Raw genomic sequence first — 19,535 nt, forward strand, 5'->3', positions numbered from 1 at the left:
ACTCAAAACTATCACAAAAAGTGGGGCTCATGGTGCCAAAAAAGAGACTAGAAGAGTGCTTACTAATTACAAAAAGCTAATTACAACATGTTAGATAAAATAGCTAATGCAAACAATTATAGGCCAAGAGTTATTTAGAAGAGGGACTACAATTGATATTGATTGTTGGAATTCAACCATTCAAGATAATGAAATTATCTCAAGAATTCTCTTCATCCCAAAATTACAAAACAACGATACACCCACTCAAACATTTATTCTCCCTCCGTGTTTTTATAAGTGTTACAGTTTGACCCGCACATAGTTTTAGGTAATTTAATTAACTTAAATAAAATAAAAGGTATGTGGGGTAATTGGAATATTAAAAAATTGTAAAAGAAAGATAGTGCGGTTAAATAGTTGTTAACCCCAAGTAATGAATGTGAGAGGAGAGATATAATAATAATAATAATAATTAAAAAAAAAAAAAAAGTAGTAGTGGGTTTAGGTGAGGACCATGAGTTGAAAGATATAATATTTTAATGTAGCTTTTTGTCAAAAAAGGTAGTGTAACACTTATTAAAACGCGACCGAATTTAGTTAGTATAACACTTAAAAAAACACGGAGGGAGTATGAGACAATGAAGAAAAAAAATTTGTCAAATTGCTATATTTATGTATTTGGATTTTTAAATTTTCTCCATTTTTTTTTATTTTAGTTCTTGTTTGGATTTGTTAAATTGTTTTCATTAATTGTCAATATTAAATATTGTACGACTTCAAACAAAAAAATTAGTGTACTTGGGGTAAAAAATTAAAAAAACTCCGTATTAAAGTTGGTGTTTGAAGTCTTAAAAAATGGCGTTGATGTAATGTGGGAGGTTATTGCGTGATCCTAATTGTAGGTTCAATGTGGTCACGTTTCTCAGTTTTATCCGCAGCCCAATTGCCCCAACCAAATGCATACTATGGCCTATGGGCTGCTTGTTGCATACATGAAGTTAGTCCTGGAACTTTCTTTGATATACACATTTGTAATCTCGTACAGAACCATAACCAAAACTTGACACCAATGAAGAACAGAACATTTTTACACATCGATTACTACCACAACCTAGTTCAGCAAAGTGCTCATTGTCTCACATTTCACCTTCATCTTCCATGAACTTTTACTCGGGGTGCCAGAACATTCCCTTGATTCCCTCTGGATCTGGTTCAAATCCTAAATTTTGATAGAAGTCAACAACTGCAATGAACATATATATGTCAATGTCAGAATTCGTTTATTTCGCTGAAAATAAGTCAGATACAAGCATACAACACGAACAATTTTCCGAAGAAGACTTGAAAGAGGGAAGAACAAATTATCCTTGTTTCACACGACATCTTCATGTGAAACCACTTTCATAGACGCTTAGCTTGTCATTGTGGATAGTAAATGCATATCTTTTCAGTGTTTGTGTAATAAAAATCTTACCTTTACTATCTGCAAAGAGAGAAATGTTGCCAATATCCCTCTGTAACAGAGCCCTTATCATCTTCTCCACAAGAGCCTTTCCAAGCCCTTGACCCTACATCAGAACCAGATGGTGTACTGTTATGCACCTAATATACAGTGTCCAGCTTCCGTCAGGAAACACACACACACACACACACAAACAAGCAGTGGCACAACAAATTCGTCCGCCACACATCAAGGAAGGTTATGCAAACTGGTTCAGGCTCAAGGAAACTCAAGTGCTATTTGATAACGATACCCACCCCACCCCAGCCTTACAGATAAAGAGATTAAGGTTTTTGCAATGAAAATGCATGATCTGATAAAGTGATAAGTAAAAACATAGACCTGGTCACTCAGAATCTTGCACATATTAGAGCACTAACTTGCAGCAAAGCTAAATGTCCAGATAAATCGCATGCATAAACCTAGGCTGACATTCTGAGACTTCTCTGAGGACCTCATATGCAAATGGCAAGACAAGCTATACTCCAGTAACACAAACAACTAATTCAGTAGCATACTATAAAATACAATAATAAATAAAAAAAAAAAATTAAAAAAAAAAGGCACAAACTTTATTGCACAAGCTATGCATGATCCTACTTCTATGTTCTGCAAATACATGCTTAATCCAAAATAAAATCGTAGTGAATTTCCCTAGTCAAATGTTCAAATTTTATCTTAATTTTGATAACAATATATAACTACGAAGTATAAATTTTAATTGACTAGTTGGAAAATTGCAACCTAAGATCAACAAGTTTAGTTTAGGTCACCTACAGAATTTTTTTCAAACAAAAAAAAAAAAATGTTTGAGCAAACAATAGTCAAAGATGAATTTTGCAGAACGCCAGAACTCAAGAAGTTAACCATGGCAGTTGACTTGTATTCAAGTTTGATACAGCTTGTACAAAATTGCTTACATTCACAGTTTTGCTCTTTTAGTCATATAAGACGGGAGAGGGATATGTTAGCAAACTATGCACAGCTTCATCCTCTTGATGATTTGGTTACACATATAGTATATAGCTTGAGAATTTTACAGAGATAACCTGTGATGTAGCTAGTCAAGTCAGAAACATTTGTTATCTACAAAATTCTCCCCTTGTTGTTGGTGATCAATATGTTATAGATAATCAGAAAGCACCTAGCTTCACTAAAATTTGAAAATTGAACACCCTTCCAACTCAACCTTTCCCATAGTAGTCTAAATGTATGCAATCAATCAATCAATCAAAGCCTTAATCCCAAAAGTGGGGTCGGCTAACATGAACCAAATTTGATTATTCCGTGTAGTCATCAACATAAATCTTTCTCCTCCATCCCTTACGATCCAAAACTTCATCCTCACGTAAATCCATGCACTTCATATCCTTCCTCACTCCTTCCAACCAAGTCATCTTTGGTCTCCCTCTTCCTCGTTTAATCCCTCCATGGTCCCACTCTTCCACTCTTCGCACCGGTGCACCCTCGGGTCTCCGTCTTACATGTCCAAACCAACGCAGACGATTTTCCCTTAATTTATCTACAATGCCCGCCACACCTACTTTCTTGCGAATAACCTCATTTCTGATTCTATCTCTTAAAGTGTTTCCACACATCCACCTTAACATGCGCATTTCCGTAACCTCCATCTTTTTAATATGCTCTTTCTTAGAAGCCCAACATTCTGTACCATAGAGCAACACTGGTCTTATGGCAGTCCTGTAGAATTTTCCCTTCAACTTTAAGGGAATGCTGCGGTCGCATAACACTCCCGTGGCCGCTCTCCATTTAAGCCACCCTGACTTAATCCTGTGGGTCACGTCTTGATCAATGTCACCATTCTTCTGGATGATCGACCCTAGGTACTTAAAACATTCACTCATGGTCAAATCCTTTCCATCCAAACTCACCACTTCATTGCTTGTCCCCCTCTGAGTGCCAAAACGACATACCAAATATTCAGTCTTACTCCGACTTAGCTTAAACCCTCTAGATTCCAACCTTTGCCTCCATTGCTCCAACTTGACATTAACCCCATCCTTAGTCTCATCCACCAAAACGATATCATCTGCGAACAGCATACACCATGGAACCTCATCTTGAATTGGTCTAGTTAATTCATCTAGAACCGTTGCAAAAAGAAAAGGGCTTAATGCAGACCCTTGATGCAATCCGATTGTAATAGGGAAATCTTTTGTCAACCCTCCGCATGTCCTCACATTTGTTGACACATCCCGATACATATCCTTAACTAGGTCTACATACCTTCGTGGGATACCTTTCTTCAACATTGCCCACCAAAGTATCTCTCTTGGCACCTTGTCATATGCCTTCTCTAAATCAATAAAGACCATATGAAGATCTTTCTTCTTTACCCTATAAAACTCCATCATTTGTCTTATCAAATGGATTGCCTCCATAGTAGATCTCCCAGGCATAAAACCAAATTGGTTATCTGAAATGCTTGTGCATGCCCTCAACCTTTGTTCAATCACCCTTTCCCACAACTTCATAGTATGGCTCATAAGCTTAATTCCTCGATAGTTAGAACAATCTTGAGCGTCTCCTTTGTTTTTATAAACCGGGACCAAGGTGCTCTTCCTCCAATCTTGTGGGATCCTTGTTTTTAAATGTATGCAGATAACCACATTAATAAATAAATCTCAATTAATCTCCAGTTAAAAGATAACCTGGTAAGATGGATCAACAAGAACATCCCAAATTGTAGCATTGAAGGCATGATCAGATGTAGCACGAGCCATTCCAATGAGCGTCTTGTAGTCATCACCTTCTGTTAGATAACTTTGCACAATAGAATAAGATGTCCATCATTTACTTATACAAAGAAGTGGGATAGAGTAAGGGTATTGGGGGAATTATGCACAATCTCCACCCAATATATAGCCAACTTTAGGCAGGGTCACATTGTTAGAAATTTGAGATGCATCTACAAATTACCTGCATCAGGTGATTTACGAACAGAATGCAGTGTGGCAACCATGTAACTATTTTTCAAAGCTGCACCAAGTTTTGAGAGTGGCCTACGGGGCCAACCTACCTGTCGAGGTGATAGAGTACGGTCAAGCAGTGAATATAATCAATAGATAGTTTAATGGTAGCCAGACAAAACATACTCACTCCCTGACAATGACTACTTTTCTTTTGTGTTTAGCTATAATCCATCCCTCTTGGAAATTTTTAAGAAAAGCCCCACAATCACCTTATCACATAATGCCTGTAGGTCATACAAATCAACATCTCCACCAGAAGAAAAGATTATTTGTTCAACAGACCCATCTGTTTGAGATTTTTCAGCAAGCACAAATTCTTCAGGCAAAGGCTCCTCCTCTTCTTCAGTAGGAATTGTTGGTTCAATAACTTGTGTTGTATCGTTTTTCAAGATTCTGTAACAGCAAGCATGTTATCTACTATTCAGATTCCATTAAAGAAGACATAACTTAAGCATTAAGGGAGTAGGTATCACACCATCTCCAATCACTCGGCAATACAATTTACTCCCTCCATCAGTCCATCTCCAAATAGAAGTCTCATTTCGTCCACAAATCATGTCCTTATATAAAAGTCTCAATTCACCTTTATCTATTCACTTAAAATCGACAAAGCCCTACTATCATCTTTTTCTATCCATATTTGACCAACTAAGCCCCCCTATCTATCCACCTATAACCAACCAAGCCTCACTATTATACACCTTTCTAACAATGTGAGCAAAAGGCAAATGAAACTGTTATTTGGGGGCTGGGGGAGGGGGGGGGGGGGTATAGTTTAAAGAAATACCTTTCTGAAAGAGTTCATTAAAAGTTGCAATTTTATGCAAAAACTAAATGTTATGCGTGTATATAACAATTTGACAAAACATATATGCTCCTAATATCTTGTTATTTTGGATGGTTATCAATGTGCTTTTAGGGTATATGCTACTAGTAAAAGTATTAAGTTGAAAAGGGAGAAACATTGTAGTAGATGAGGAGTATTATCTAAGAAGGAAATGTGCATGAGGGTTTCCTTAATTGGAGTAATTCCAAAGTGATCTCACTTACTTGAGTGTTTGTACAACACAGATGTTTCTCATCTAATTAGGTGTTAAGAGAAGGTCTTTCCTCTTTATTTATTAATAAAAAAACTCAACATTTTTTAAAAACAAACACTAGACCCAAGAGCAAGAAGCTGGTAAAAAGAGCTAATAATGGAACAATAATATGGTTCCATAAGAGTCTTAGAGCACAATAGTAGAACCTAGGGACATAGATTTTCTTCATGGGCCTCCCTCATCTTCTATTGTCGCGCATCGCGTCATTTAAACCAACCTTAGTGTATGCATTATTATCTATCCAATATACATATCCTACTCCAAATAAAAACTAGTAATTCATTTAATCCTTTGTTAGTCTGATCAAACATTCAACATTACAGTACATTATAATCTGTGTTTCTAATTGAAAGGGCTTCAGAAAGAATGAAATTGAGAAGGAAAAGAACATACCCAGATCGAATGGATTCCCAAAAACTAGCCTTGAGCTTGAGGGTACAACATCTAAGCTTTTTGGTTCCTGCAGTTTGAGATGAAGAATCAATAAGTTGAATAAGTTAAATTAATCAACCAAATAGTTGGAGAAATAACCTGTAGTAGAGAATCCATAATAATAAATGGGATTGGGACTGAGACTGAGACTGAGATGAGAGAAGAAGAGTTGTTGAGATTGATTAAGAGCAGGAGCCCTGCAACAAGATTAGATGAAGAAGAGAAAGGGCTAATTAGATGAAGTACACAACAAAATAGAAAAGAGAAGAAAACGCATAATACCGAGAAGAAAGAGAAAGGGCAATTGAAGAAGAAGCGTGCATAATTGCCGAATTGTTGATTGTTTTTTAAATCCAAAGAATTGTTGAATGTTGAATGTTGAATGTTGAGGAAAATAACAGTGACTACAGAGCTACTGCGGTAGTGTCTGTGTGTCTGTGTACCACATCGCGCACGCTTTCCTTCATTCAATCCTGTTACTCACCCATCCTCAATTCTTCATTACTCAACCAGGAGCCCAGGACCCTACATCCTTTTTTTTTCTTTTCTTTTTTTCTTCTTCTTTTGTATTCCAAAATTACCCTTTTTGCATAACCCTTTAGAATGTGAGAATAAAGGTCCGTTCTCATACTTTTATTTCATTTCAATTCAGTTCATCTCAACTCTTAATTTCCTTCTCTTTTAAAATATTCATTTCAGCTTAGCTCAACTCAGTTCAGTTCAATTCAGTCGATTTCAGTTTATTAGAACAGACCCTAAGACTACGTTCTTTTGGACTTATTTTTATTTTAGTTGGTTTCAACATTTCATTTAATTTTACTCCTTAGTTGAGAGTAAGGAATAACTCAAGTGGTTAGAGTATCCCTTTCGATTCCAAGAGATCTTAGGACCGATTCTCATCGTTTAATTCATTTTAGTTCAATTCAGTTTTATCATTTCAGTTTAAATAGTCCAAAAGAACAAGGTAAGAATTTTGAGGACTAGTGTTGTCTATATAGGTAAATTGAAATTCAACTTATCTAAAGTTTCTCATATGTTATTAGGTAAATTGAAATTCAACTTATCTAAAGTTTCTCATATGTTATTTAAACTGATATAGTGGTTTTTTTTTTGAAACTAATAAAGATTATTGAAAAGCTTAACACTCATTTCAAGATCTTATTTAAGTTGAGATGTGTTTTACGATTACCTATAACTTTATTTTGCCACCACTGATATGAGTTATTTTGTGACAATTGTTCCAAGGGTAACACAAACCTTCTAGCACCCTATTGGAAAGGTGGAATTATATTTCAAGAATAACTATTCATATTCCTAAGGAATAATTTTTTTTTTTAAGCTCAATATGTTTCTCTAATTATTAAAAAAAAAAAAAAAAAAAAAAAGAGTTGTATGTGACCAAAGCCATTCAAATTTGCCAGATCGTTTTGTAAAAAAAAAAAAAAAAAAATACCTGATCGTTTTGTCAAAAAAAAAAAAAATTTGCCTGGTCGAGCTCAAGAGTGACATTCTTCGCTTTGCAATACAACTCCAACAGAGTATGTGATGAACATTTTGCTCTCAATTGAACATACAAATATACAATACAATATAGTATAAAGGAAATGTCACACATATAATTGTACGTTCTTTTACTATAATTTTTTGATTTTTTTTAGTATCATAATTAACAATCATGCATGCATCATATATTCATATGCCTAAGTGTAAGATCTTAGCTTTAGCAAATTACAACTTCATATGGGATATGACAAACATTAACTTGTAATTCTCATCTCAGCATATTCTTTGGCAATTAAAATGAAAAATAGAAATAGCCTAATAGACTTATAGACATGACAATTAACAAGGCGCTATAAGTTGACGAGTAAACCCAAAATAAAAGTAAGAATCTTGGTCTTGGAGATTACTTAGCTTGTTCATTCTAATTAGATGAGAGGCAATAGAGTGATTTATTGGGATCCTAAAAAGGTAGAGAAGAAGGGAAGGCGTGAGATTAAGGAAGGAATTTTTTGGATCATCCCTAAAAATGTAAGGAAAAAAAAAAAGAAGAAAAATGGTTGTTTGGTGATCCAGTCAACAACAAAAGAGTAAAAATAATTATCCATAAAGATTAAAGGGACAATACATGTGTACTTTCCCATTCCCATACCCTTAAATATTATAAGACATCCCCACAAACACACCCAATTATTCACTTTCACTATTATTTTCTTGAGTTCCGGAGCTCCCTCTCCCTACCTTCCCACCTTTGTCCCCACTCTCCATTCCTTGCCTTTTTCCTTTTCCTAACATCATTTGAAATAAAATTAGAATTTTTGTCTGATTAATTTTTTATACAACATACAAGATTTGATTATTATTTCATTTTCCGTGCTAGATGATAAATTAGGGGAATATAGGGCAACATCCTAAGAGACTGTTACATAATTTTCCGTTTATTTTAAAGATGATTTATAATTGATGACACATTGTCGTTGCGTTGACACTTTAAGATTTCTCCCTATAGTTGTAAAACGGAATATGTAAAGATGATTTAAAACCGATGATATATTGTGGTAGGGGCACAAACTCTAAGCTGTAGCTAAAAGTAAAATTTGAATGTAAAATTTGAAAGTGAATTGAGAGAAAGAAGAATGTGGTGGGGAGGGTGATAAATGAGGCAATAAATAGGATAATAATGGGGATGTAATTGTGAGACAAAAAGCTTCCAAAGTGAAATCAAAAAAAGAGAAAGCAAAAGCAGCAGTCAGTCAGACAGAGACTCAAGATTGAAGAATTGAAGCTCCAGAGTCCAGAACATACAAACAAAGATTTTCCCATCATTTCCTCTTTCTTTTCAATACTAGCTACAATTTAGCCTAAAGAAGAAGATAATGAGTGTGAAATGATTGAGGAAGGAAAATAGAGAGAAATTATTACTTGTATTAAAGATAGAGAAAACTCAAACAATGGTAGCAGAAGATAAACACCAACTCTCTACCCATCCTTTACCTGATTCAAAGCTCTGCACTACTTTGAATAACCGGTAATTTTCTCATATGATGAATTTTGATCTCAACAATAATATTATTACTGTATTCATGGTCATGCCGACATGTATGTTATGATTACAGCACTCATGATATTCTTTCATTGTTGCTAGCAGCATCTTTCAGGACGTTGCTGGGGACATTACTGTTGTCGTCGATGGCGAATCCTTTCTACTGCACAAGGTCAATTCTCCTAGTATCAATTCTTTTGTTTCAGCTTGCTATCTATCTAGAGGAATATTACAGTATTACTATCTGTCAAATGTCAATTACTGTATTCATGTACCGATGACTGTACTGTTTGGTTTGTGGATTTATATTATAGTTTCCCCTAGTCACTCGAAGTGGCAAAATCAGAAAAATGGTTGCAGATGCCAAGGATTCCAAGGTCTCCAAGTTGGAGCTTCACAACCTACCAGGGGGTTCTCAAGCATTCGAGCTCGCTGCCAAGTTCTGCTACGGCATGAACTTTGAGATTACAGCAGGTAATGTGGCCTACTTGCGCTGTGCTGCTGAGTACTTGGAAATGACTGAAGACTATCAGCAAGAGAACCTAATTGTAAGAACAGAAGCTTATCTTGATGAGGTGGTTGTTCAGAGTATTGAGAAATCTGTAGAAGTTCTCTCTGCCTGTGAGTCCCTACCTATTTCCATGGTTGAAGAGGTGGGAATTCCAAGCAGATGTGTGAATGCCATTGCTGCCAACGCGTGCAGAGAGCAGCTGGCTTCGGGTTTTTCACATGTAAGTTGCCATGAGGATGACTCGGCAGAATTAAAACAAGCTGCAGGCTACATTGAATGGTGGGTTGAAGATCTGTCTGTACTCAGGATAGATTTCTATCAGCAGGTCATCTCAGCTATGGCGAAAGCAGGTGTTGATACTTGCAGTATCATCGCGTCTTTGATGCATTACGCACAAGAATGGTTAAAGGGCATTGGAAAACTTCAGATATGGAATCCAGCAAGGTTAAGACCACATTGTGGCACACAAGAGCATGACCAGAAGGTGATTATTGAGGCCCTTGTCGATCTTCTTCCAACAGAGAAATCGAAATCTTCACCAATTCCCCTTAGTTTCCTGTTTGGTTTGTTAAGGATGGCAATCATAGTGGATGCCAACATCTCCTGCAGGGTTGAGCTGGAGAGGCAGGTTGGTTGTCGGCTAGAAATGGTGTCTCTTGATGATCTGCTTATCCCGTCTGTTCACAAGGGAGATTCGTTGTTTGATGTTGACACAGTCTGCAGAATACTGGCAAACTTCCTTCAGCGGATGGAGGACGAAGAAACTACTGAAGATCAAAGTGGGTATGAATCACAAGGTTTTGGCTCTCCCACTCATGGTTCTCTATTGAAGGTTGGACGTCTTATTGATGCATATCTAGCAGAAATTGCCCCTGATCCTTACCTGTCCCTGCAAAAATTCACTGCTATTATTGAGGCTTTGCCGGATTATGCCCGAGTCATTGATGATGGGCTTTACAGAGCACTTGACATCTATCTCAAGGTACGTTAGATTACAAAACTGATACATATATATTTATTTTCACCTCTGGACCTGCCAATTAATAATTTGCTTGTGCAGGCTCACCCTATGATATCTGAAGATGAGCGCAATAAGTTGTGCAAATACATTGACTGCCAAAAGCTCTCAAATGAAGCTTGCAACCATGCTGCACAGAATGATCGGCTCCCAGTTCAAATGACAGTGAGAGTTCTCTATTTTGAGCAGCTTCGATTGAAGAATAGCATGTCAGGAAGTTCAGGAGATGCACTGTTCTCCCAAAAAATTAGCAGCGGCATCCCAAGTGCTGCGATGTCCCCCAGAGATACGTATGCATCCTTGAGGAGGGAGAACCGAGAACTGAAGCTTGAGATCTCAAGGTTGAGAATGAGGCTCAATGATTTGGAGAAGGAGCAGACTTGCATGAAACAAGATATGTTGGGCAAGTCAGGAAATGGTAAAACATTCTTAACTTCACTCTCAAAAGGAATAGGGAAGATTGGGATTTTCAGCACTCCAATGGGAAACAAGCGACAAAAATCAGGAAGGAAAGGAAAAACTGCACGTAGTCGAAGGCACTCCGTTTCTTAGGATAATCAGATGGATCCAGAAGCTGCCTCCAGGTGGAATACAGTAAACAGAAGATATAGACATGGAACTCAAGAAAACATGGTGATATATCAGGTCAAATTCTATATATGATAGTACTATAATTTAGCATATATGATAAATACTTGAGCACTTTACCTTCTTACTGCAGCTTCTGTATCCAAAAATGCTAAGGCTTTTGCATCCTAATAAACACCAACAGACCTTTGGCCTCCAAACACATGAGCATGTATGGTATTTAAACCAACAAATTTGTAATTGTCATGATTTACAGAAGGGAAAGCATGCTTAAGTACCTATTTTTGTCTTCCCTATGTGTTCGAGCCTTGGAGACAAACCGGTATTTGATCATACTTTCCTGCTTCTGAAACAGAGATATGAGCGAGGCACAAATCTTTCAACAAAATAGTGTATTAATACTGAAGTATTGTATTTATTTCGAATGCTCCAATATCTTGCCTCCTATATATGTGCTTAAGCATCATCAATAGACCAAAAAATTGAATTATTCTGACAAGTAAAGAAATACAGTTAATTGTCTTGAACTCAATCTTTGCATAAATGAAGTTGCAAAGTATTGTTGTGGGAATTATTACATCCTCCAATATAACATTAAGCTCTTGTGCAAACTCTCCCAAATGAAAAAGAGGTTTTCAAACAGTTAGCAGAAAGTTTGTTTATTCTAGGCTTGATGAATGATAAATACATTATTTTGCTTCTTATTAGCAAAGCCAAATCAAAGATAATGCAACTCATATGCAAGAATCAAGGACTCTGTATGTGTCCATTGAATGGACCCCAATACAAACTCTATCCGAAAATGTGCTTGCGTATCTGCAATGAAAAGTTAAAATCAGATAAGCAGCTTGTCGGAAATTCGTTTGGTGCTACACACTTGTTGGCTGTTGCAACAAAAATTTCTTGTTAATAGCATAAAAAACATTCGTCACTAGTACAGACCTGAGGTAACTTCTGCTGAAAGGCCACATTCAGACGTGCATCCAAAGTATTTTCACACACTATCTTTCCATCATTTGAAGCCAACACTACTCCTCCCGAGCTTTTAAACACAAGAAAAAGCAACAGCAACTTAGTATCATAAGCATTATTTTGCTAAGCTAATCAAGTACCATAGCATTATGATAATATAATCCTACTTGTAGGTATCAGAAATGACATAAAGATTAGTGATTAGAGGCTCACAATATATATCTTGTAAGAAAGCAAATGAATGACACAAATCAGTAAGGCATAAAAACAGAAACAAGGATGCAGTAACAACTAACAGCGAAGGTCCAGTATATGGAAAAATTAGAGAGGCGAAAGAGGTGAGATACCATGAGGGACCATGTTCTTGTGAGGCAGAGGGAGGTGGAGGGAGATAAACATCATCAATGGTAATTGTGGGTGCCTGTACTTTAGCTTTTTCAGCATATTCCCTCTTAGAATCCTCAAGAACATACTCAACCGCTTTCTTATCCATCTCCCTGCAGCGTAACAGTACAGAAGGTTCCTTTAAGCGTAGTAACCCCTGAAATTAAAGAATACTAGAGTAAGTTAGAAGCAGTTCCAAGATTCCAAAACCAAATAAATAATCGAGCTTATAATACAAAAAGAAAATAAGACCTGAACAATCAAGGCTTGGAGAAGCTTGTTGTAGTTGTAGGGATTCTTCTTGTCATCAGAAAAGGCTTGGAGAAGTTTCTTGTAGGAGTAAGCATTGGGGTTGTCAGAAACACGAAGAAGCTCCTTAGAAGCTGCTTCCTTCATGTCATTCACAATCTCATCTTGAGCTTGTAAGTACTTAATCCGCGAGGCATTCAGCTGCATCGAATACTCGCTGCATTCCCCAAACAATCAAACAATTTTCAATGATTTATGTATCTACTGTAACTTTACATATTGATGCTTACATCTTTTTGCGAACCTCGACTTGTTTATTCTTGCGTTCATAATCTTGTCTAATCTTTTTCTTCTCAGCTTCAACTAATTGTAATTTCTCAATGTTGAATTCCTAACAATGTACGGATGTACCATACATTACCCAAAATCCAATTGTGAATAACACAACTTATTTTTATTCTTAAATTAATTAATTGACAAGCAAACAAATATGATACGAGTAAATAATTCGTTCAGGGAATTGAATAATGAGTCCAACCAACTTTGGAAATGATACAAGGATTTAAAATAAATACGACATTATCTATAACATTTGGAACAAGAACATCTTTTAGAGACGGAAAGGAGTAATAATAAAGAAAAAACCTCCTCAGCAGAGACAGAGATTTCGTTGGATTTTTCGAGGGCCTCTTGGCGAATGAATTCGACCATTTGCTGAATCTGCTTGGATACGTCTCCATCGTCCATGTTAATTAATGAAAAGGGATTGAAACAAAAATTGAATTGCAAAGCCAATAATAATCTTATAAGTTATAAAATAAGGATCTTGTTTGTTTGTGTAATTATAATTTTGTAAAATGCTTCCGAATTGCCGGCAGATTGTTCAACCTTTGAATAATTCCTCTTCCATTCATTCACTTAACTTATAACTCTGTCACCCGTCTTTTATTTTTGCCGCTTACGTGTACCCCATTTCTTTTTTGCTAACCAACCAACAAATTTTGTAGCCCATTTATTTCTCTTTTAATTTTCATTATTATTCTCTTACACTAAAAAAAAAAAACAAATACAAGTAAATGATTTTTTTAGATTCTTGACAAAATAATAAGGGATAGGGGCGTGTATTTTAATAAAATTGTTTATGTTAGACGTAATTCTCCATTCAAATTAAGCTTTTAAATAGTTACATTTCAAATGTTCCAAATTTACATACATGTAGGAATTAGGAAATTAGCACATCTCTAAACATTACTAAAATTGATCAGGGAACAAAGTACATAGGATTGGGAAATTTAAATGTTCGATCACCACTAAAATTGCCTTGAAGATCACTCCATTGGTCTCCTACATTTCCCCAAATCCTATACCCTTGCTCCATTATTTGTCGGCGAATCTCAGACTTGTACATGATTGCACTCTGTCCTCTATACTCCGGTGACCTTAGCAAGTCCAATGCAATGATTCACACACGAGTAAAGTAAAGTTAGCAACATGGTCAAATGCCAACAACGTAACTATATGAAGAAGAATAATACAATGCATGTACTAACCTCATTATGAGGCGTTCATAGCCAACAAAACCTTGATTTAGTAAATTATCAACAGTAGCTTCGCCAAGAGTCTCTTGATCTCTCCCAGTCAATAAGATGACCTTAAATCCAACTTGAATTAATTTGTTAAACAAATCCAACACGGCGGGAATGGCTGGACTCTCTCCTTTAGAAGCCCACGTTTTAAACTCCGTTGGATTATATGGATCACACCTACAACAAAAACAGTAAAATGAGACACAAGTTAATTAAGGACGGATAATATAAATTGGTTGCTAATCTAATTAAGGATGGCCTAGCTAGGCGTTACCCAAAGCGCTTGGCTCGATAGTAATAGAGGTTGGAGAGGCAAGTGTCGTCGACATCAAAGATCCAAGCATCAAACCCATCACCAAGGGGAGTAACGCCATCCAAATAACCATAAATTTGGTCAATAATCAAGTTAATATCGCGGTAATATTGGCCTCCCACCATGTAGCCCTGTACATGGCGCCAACACTCAGTAGGGATGGTTCTCCAACCTCTCATGTTGTTAGCTTCGACGGCCATCCTCCAGCTTAGGCAGTAGGCTTCACTACTATTACTACTTGTCCCGTTTATTATTGCTTGGCCTCCTGTTGCTGAATGCCGCTTTCTATGCCTCCCTCCTTTCGCCTTTCTCACTTCCTTGGCAATTGTCGTCGATATCAATAACAACAACATCATCACTATAACCTCCCTCTTCCATTTTCCCATTGCTGCAACCGTCCATGCCATGTTACAACTTGGTTCCATTGCATGCATATATATAAAGATATTCAATGTATAGAATGTTCTAATAATGCAATTAAGCACTAACAAATAAATATTATACTCAAGTGCTCAACTAGTCAACTCTACTAAAATCAATTAATGACTAGACCTTTTTTCTCAAAAGCGTGCAGATTCATCCCTTTTAAATGTTTTATGATAGATACTGCGCACTTAATTATTACCTTTTATAACAATAAACACCAGTACCAGTGAGATTATAATAATTAATCAATCTAATGCTTAATTAATGACCATATATGGAAGTATATGAATTGATTGATGAGGCAGGTATTTACAACTAATAAGAAGACATCTAAATAAAGGGGAAATGAAAATGTTTGATCATATACATATCCAATCTAGTGTAAAAATGCATATAAGAATCAAGTTAAGTTAGCAACAAAGGTAAAAAGCTAGTACGTATGTACCTAGATGATAGAGCGACAATAGAGTTGAATGTAGTTGATCGATCTATCGACAGTGATCTTGTTGGGTAAGGAGAAGCGAGTAGCTTAGCTAGGCTAATTGATGAAAGAGTGGTAGAAGTAGAGCAAAAGTAGGGCATGCAGTGAGTCCTGCATTTGATGAAGGAATAAATAGAGGAATTGAGACAAGTAAAGCCAAAAAAAGGAAAAGGTAGAAATTAAGCACAATACTACTATAAGAATCTAATTAAGGAGTTTGGTTAATTAGTTAGGGCATTGGCCCTGAATTGAATAGAGGGCAACACAATAATTATAATAATAAGTGCTGGAGGAGTCAGAAAGCAAAAGGAGTGAAATAGTACGTGTATCATTACTAATTATTATTATAATTACTAATGTTTCTTGGAATTGGAAACCCAATACAAATATTCTCATCACCCAATCCCAATTTTTATTATATTTTAACCACCTTCCACCTCTAATTCATCATTCTCGATTTAATTTTCCACTTTCTATTTTTATGTAGATAATTGGTTTTTTCTTTTTTTTCATGCATGACCTATAATCTGCAAGTGCAACATACAAGCTAAGTCATATATACCTGTTGTGATTCTGATGTGTAATATGTAATTGTAACTAACGCTAACCACTCAGCTTTCTATCTATAAACTTACTCCATTCATTTCAATAACACACTCTTTTATTGGGCACATTCATTTTGAAGAAATGTATATGGTGGGGTTAGTCGTGACATAGCGCCAAATTTTTTTTGTCATATACAAGGTACATGGTATCATGATTATGTTATAGAATTATGGTGTTAGACTTTTATTCCATTATCACTATATCAACTTCAAAAAACAGGGCATATTGAAAATTGAATTGAAGAACGCAAGATGAAAAAGAATTAGGAGCTAATAGCCCAACAAAATTGCTTGTCACAAGTTGGATCATTTGACCTTGTGTGTAGTAGAATCTCAAAAAATGATCTAACGAGAGTATAATGTTTGTGACCTGACCTTTTCATATTGCAAACATAAAGATGTTTAGTCAATTCACATGTGAGTTGATCAGATCGACTATTTGTTACATGCGAGAATATTTGTGATCTGCCCTTCCCATATTAAAAACATAAAGACGTTTAGTCAATTCACATGTGAGTTGAGTTACATGCGAGAATATTTGTGACCTGATTTTCCCATATTACAAACATAAATATGTTTAGTCAATTTTCATGTGAGTTGAGACTATTTGTTACATGAAATACCCACTTATAATTGATGGCCTAAAAGTAGTGACATTAATTTATCAAAAGCTAGCTTCCAAGGGGCATGAATTCTACCAATTGTTGCACTGCAAATTGGGGAGAATGAGCTTAAGATTTTCTGCTCCTTAATCTTTCAACAAGTTTTATGTCAATCTCTCTCTCTCTCTCTCTCTCTCTCTCTCTCTCTCTCAATCAAAAGTTGCCACATGGATAGACCAAATAATGTCATAAAATCTAAACACAGATTGTATTTTATTTCCCCTTAGGTTTAGCCGTGAGATTAGTGGGCTTAGCACTCCTTTAAATTATTGGCCGACTTCAATATTTATGTAGTGCAAATTCAAAATGTAATGGATCAATGGTTTTTTTTTTTTTTTTTTATTTTATTTTTTTAAGTCAAAGTCAAACCCACCCAATTTATATTATGAAAATGAAATAGATTGACTAAAAAAATACAAACCAATTGTCCTTTGGGGTCCATCAAACTAAAAAAAGCCTATTTCAATATTAAAAATTATGAAGTACTCCTAATAGTTTATGATGGTATGACCTAATAATTAACAATATCAAAATAATGTTGTTTATATTATTATGTATGATGAATTTAAAATTCAGTCATCTTTGTGGATCATAATTAACCACCATATTGTCAAATTACCATGTACTTAATACTTATCTATAGATTATTGATTCAATTTAAGTGATGATCAGGAGTTTCTCAGTTTCAGCATAGTCTTGCGCTATCTTAAGGGTTGTCCGGTACAAAAATAAATTAGGGTTTGTGAGCCCTAAATTCGAGAAAATAAACCAGAATTTGAAGAAAAATAAAATAAATCGAAGCCAAATTTCTGAAACAAACAATTTAATTTGCAGAAGTAAACAAGAACTAACCAAGATCGATGAAAAAAAATCTCTAAAAATTAGAGAAGCCTGATACCATGTTAAACTCAAGAATATTAACAAATATAACAAACCAAACTCTAATATGGTGAATTAAGCCATATAAATGGATTAGTGTTAACTATTAATTAACTACCAACTTTTCTCAAAGAATCCTTTAACTGTCTCATCACATGGACTATTTGAGTATATGACCTCATACATTCTCCCTTTTAAGACTTGAAAGAGAAAATTTATGGGAATGCTATAATTACTAGATCAAGACATGAAAATATATAAAGTCTACAAATTGATTAAAGGCCAACTCAATTGGACTTTTCAGTTTGTTTTTTAATCAATCTCTTTAATTCATTAATTTCTTATAGTAGGGTCTTCTAATCTTAGATTTGATTTTCTATGATTTACAATGGTGCGTGTAAATTGTGATATCCTCCCATCAAATTAAACAGTAGATCTGGATGTAGGATGAGGATGACGCATTGACATTGAGAGTACGTTGTAGCCTGTCCGCCAGCACCGGCATCTAACAATCAAAAATCAATACAAGCTATCAAAATGTTGTTGACTTACTTTAGTAAGTCTCCATCAAAATTATTGTTAAGTAGCTAGTGTATGTTGATTTAACAACTACTACCCATGTACATTCCACCTTCCCGTAAATCCGTAATTTGAGATATATAATTCAATTTCAAGGGTGAAGCTTGTCTCACCATCTTTTTAACAAGATACCAAGATATAAAAGGTACTTCATATTACATATTTATAAGTATATTAAATTTTATAATACTCAGTCCTAGCTCTCCTAAGCTAGTTATTATGTGCTCACTTCCTTTACTTTAATTTTCTCATGTTTATATTCGATATTTCAAGATCTATGCTCTACACTAATCGAATACAACAATGCCTAGTGTTATAACAATACTACTTTATAGCATTGCAAATTGGCAACTCCATCATTATCCTTTATCCCTTGTATTTATGTGTTTATTTCATACAATAATAGAGATGGTATTGAGTATTGACCATTGTTTTATTTATTAACAAAAAAACACCAATTAATGGGTGATTTATTAAATGAAATTATTATCATTTTCAATTCAAATCAAAACAAATTAAACAATAATAATAGTGGTAAGGTGTGTGTGGTGGAAATAAGCGAGCACTTCTTTAATTTCCACATACTTGTGACTTGAGAAATGAAAGGTGGAGCCGTGGAGGGGGTGGCTAGTTGGTTAACATGATTGGCTTAACATTTCTTTTGGCCATGTTTGACTAGACATATTCTAAGTAATATTAAATTACATTGAACTCATATTTTAGGTAAGTGGAAAAGTATTTAAAATTAAGTCAATTAATGTTTAAGTGCTTCTTCCACTGCCTCAAAAAAACTGTACACGTATTAAGGATCATGGTAAACATTCCGACAATTTTTTTTCCTGGCAAAAAAAAAGTCAAAAAAATTCCAAATTTGAAGACTAATATCTACGCATTTTGAGAAATTTTGGAGGTTTCGGGGCCCGGTGTCGAAAAGTCTTGAAATTATAGGGGATACATCTCGAGGTCATATAATGCCGTTTGAAACCATATATAATCATTATTTGTTGTCATAAATATTCGTGGTAGGCTTGGGTTAATGAAATCGGTGCAAGTTGTAAACAAAAAAAGTCAAAAGTTACCAAATTAAAGGCTAATATCCACGATTTTTGAGAAATTTTGGAGGATTTGGGGCCCGGTGTCGAAAAGTCTTGAATTTTAGGAGATACATCTCGGGGTCATATAATGCCGTTTGGAGCCATTTATGTCATTTTATGTTGTCATAAATGTTCGT

General features: G+C 35.3%; 4 protein-coding genes across 6 annotated transcripts; 1 reads left to right on the forward strand and 3 right to left on the reverse strand.

Annotated features, from left to right (window-relative positions):
• Positions 1–980: 980 nt before the first annotated feature.
• Positions 981–6,559, reverse strand: LOC145623402 (histone acetyltransferase TAP1-like). Its single transcript, XM_081676474.1, has 8 exons — positions 6,291–6,559; positions 6,108–6,205; positions 5,970–6,036; positions 4,686–4,869; positions 4,424–4,523; positions 4,156–4,256; positions 1,457–1,550; positions 981–1,225 (listed from the first exon to the last, which is right to left on the reverse strand). The coding sequence occupies exons 1-8, from the start codon at positions 6,329–6,331 to the stop codon at positions 1,149–1,151; spliced, it is 762 nt and encodes a 253-aa protein (XP_081532600.1). The 5' UTR covers positions 6,332–6,559; the 3' UTR covers positions 981–1,148.
• A 2,178-nt stretch (positions 6,560–8,737) lies between these two features.
• Positions 8,738–11,637, forward strand: LOC145609658 (BTB/POZ domain-containing protein At3g08570-like). Of its 2 annotated transcripts, XR_014106049.1 has the most exons (5): positions 8,738–9,036; positions 9,157–9,223; positions 9,366–10,544; positions 10,623–11,225; positions 11,302–11,637. XR_014106049.1 is itself a non-coding variant. In XM_081665115.1 (4 exons), the coding sequence occupies exons 1-4, from the start codon at positions 8,960–8,962 to the stop codon at positions 11,130–11,132; spliced, it is 1,833 nt and encodes a 610-aa protein (XP_081521241.1). In that variant the 5' UTR covers positions 8,738–8,959; the 3' UTR covers positions 11,133–11,637. The 2 variants fall into 2 exon arrangements, 1 of the variants encoding a protein (XP_081521241.1); XM_081665115.1 differs by having other exon boundaries at positions 10,623–11,637.
• A 146-nt stretch (positions 11,638–11,783) lies between these two features.
• Positions 11,784–13,740, reverse strand: LOC145609686 (V-type proton ATPase subunit E1-like). The gene is made up of 6 exons (XM_081665142.1): positions 13,419–13,740; positions 13,064–13,164; positions 12,777–12,990; positions 12,488–12,681; positions 12,111–12,210; positions 11,784–11,984 (listed from the first exon to the last, which is right to left on the reverse strand). Exons 1-6 carry the CDS (start codon positions 13,518–13,520, stop codon positions 11,961–11,963), a joined length of 735 nt encoding a protein of 244 aa, XP_081521268.1. The 5' UTR covers positions 13,521–13,740; the 3' UTR covers positions 11,784–11,960.
• On the reverse strand, positions 13,733–16,075 carry LOC145609670 (acid phosphatase 1-like). Of its 2 annotated transcripts, XM_081665131.1 has the most exons (4): positions 15,544–16,075; positions 14,634–15,060; positions 14,324–14,536; positions 13,733–14,212 (listed from the first exon to the last, which is right to left on the reverse strand). In XM_081665131.1, exons 2-4 carry the CDS (start codon positions 15,056–15,058, stop codon positions 14,035–14,037), a joined length of 816 nt encoding a protein of 271 aa, XP_081521257.1. In that variant the 5' UTR covers positions 15,059–15,060; positions 15,544–16,075; the 3' UTR covers positions 13,733–14,034. The 2 variants fall into 2 exon arrangements, with proteins under 2 accessions (XP_081521257.1, XP_081521253.1); XM_081665127.1 differs by lacking the exon at positions 15,544–16,075 and having other exon boundaries at positions 14,634–15,517.
• Between the last annotated feature and the right edge of the window lie 3,460 nt (positions 16,076–19,535).

Source organism: Chenopodium album, chromosome 3, assembly GCF_948465745.1.
Source record: "Chenopodium album chromosome 3, dcCheAlbu1.1, whole genome shotgun sequence".
Lineage (NCBI taxonomy): Eukaryota > Viridiplantae > Streptophyta > Magnoliopsida > Caryophyllales > Amaranthaceae > Chenopodium > Chenopodium album.

Bases quoted from the DNA above. Each gene is read 5' to 3' on its own strand.
- LOC145609686 (XM_081665142.1), bottom strand. From the start codon at position 13,520: ATGGACGATGGAGACGTATCCAAGCAGATTCAGCAAATGGTCGAATTC. The intron at 13,165-13,418 runs GTTTTTTCTTTA...GTACATTGTTAG, and splicing joins TCTCTGTCTCTGCTGAGGAG to GAATTCAACATTGAGAAATT. The intron at 11,985-12,110 runs GTCTGTACTAGT...TTTTCATTGCAG, and splicing joins TTCAGCAGAAGTTACCTCAG to ATACGCAAGCACATTTTCGG.
- LOC145623402 (XM_081676474.1), bottom strand. From the start codon at position 6,331: ATGCACGCTTCTTCTTCAATTGCCCTTTCTCTTTCTTCTCG. The intron at 6,206-6,290 runs GTATTATGCGTT...ATCTTGTTGCAG, and splicing joins GCCCTTTCTCTTTCTTCTCG to GGCTCCTGCTCTTAATCAAT. The intron at 4,524-4,685 runs GTGATTGTGGGG...TCACCTCGACAG, and splicing joins TACAGGCATTATGTGATAAG to GTAGGTTGGCCCCGTAGGCC.
- LOC145609670 (XM_081665127.1), bottom strand. From the start codon at position 15,106: ATGCATGCAATGGAACCAAGTTGTAACATGGCATGGACGGTTGCAGCA. The intron at 14,537-14,633 runs GTAACGCCTAGC...TTTTTGTTGTAG, and splicing joins TATCGAGCCAAGCGCTTTGG to GTGTGATCCATATAATCCAA. The intron at 14,213-14,323 runs GTTAGTACATGC...GGACTTGCTAAG, and splicing joins TATGAACGCCTCATAATGAG to GTCACCGGAGTATAGAGGAC.
- LOC145609658 (XM_081665115.1), top strand. From the start codon at position 8,960: ATGGTAGCAGAAGATAAACACCAACTCTCTACCCATCCTTTACCTGAT. The intron at 9,037-9,156 runs GTAATTTTCTCA...TGTTGCTAGCAG, and splicing joins TGCACTACTTTGAATAACCG to CATCTTTCAGGACGTTGCTG. The intron at 9,224-9,365 runs GTCAATTCTCCT...TTTATATTATAG, and splicing joins AATCCTTTCTACTGCACAAG to TTTCCCCTAGTCACTCGAAG.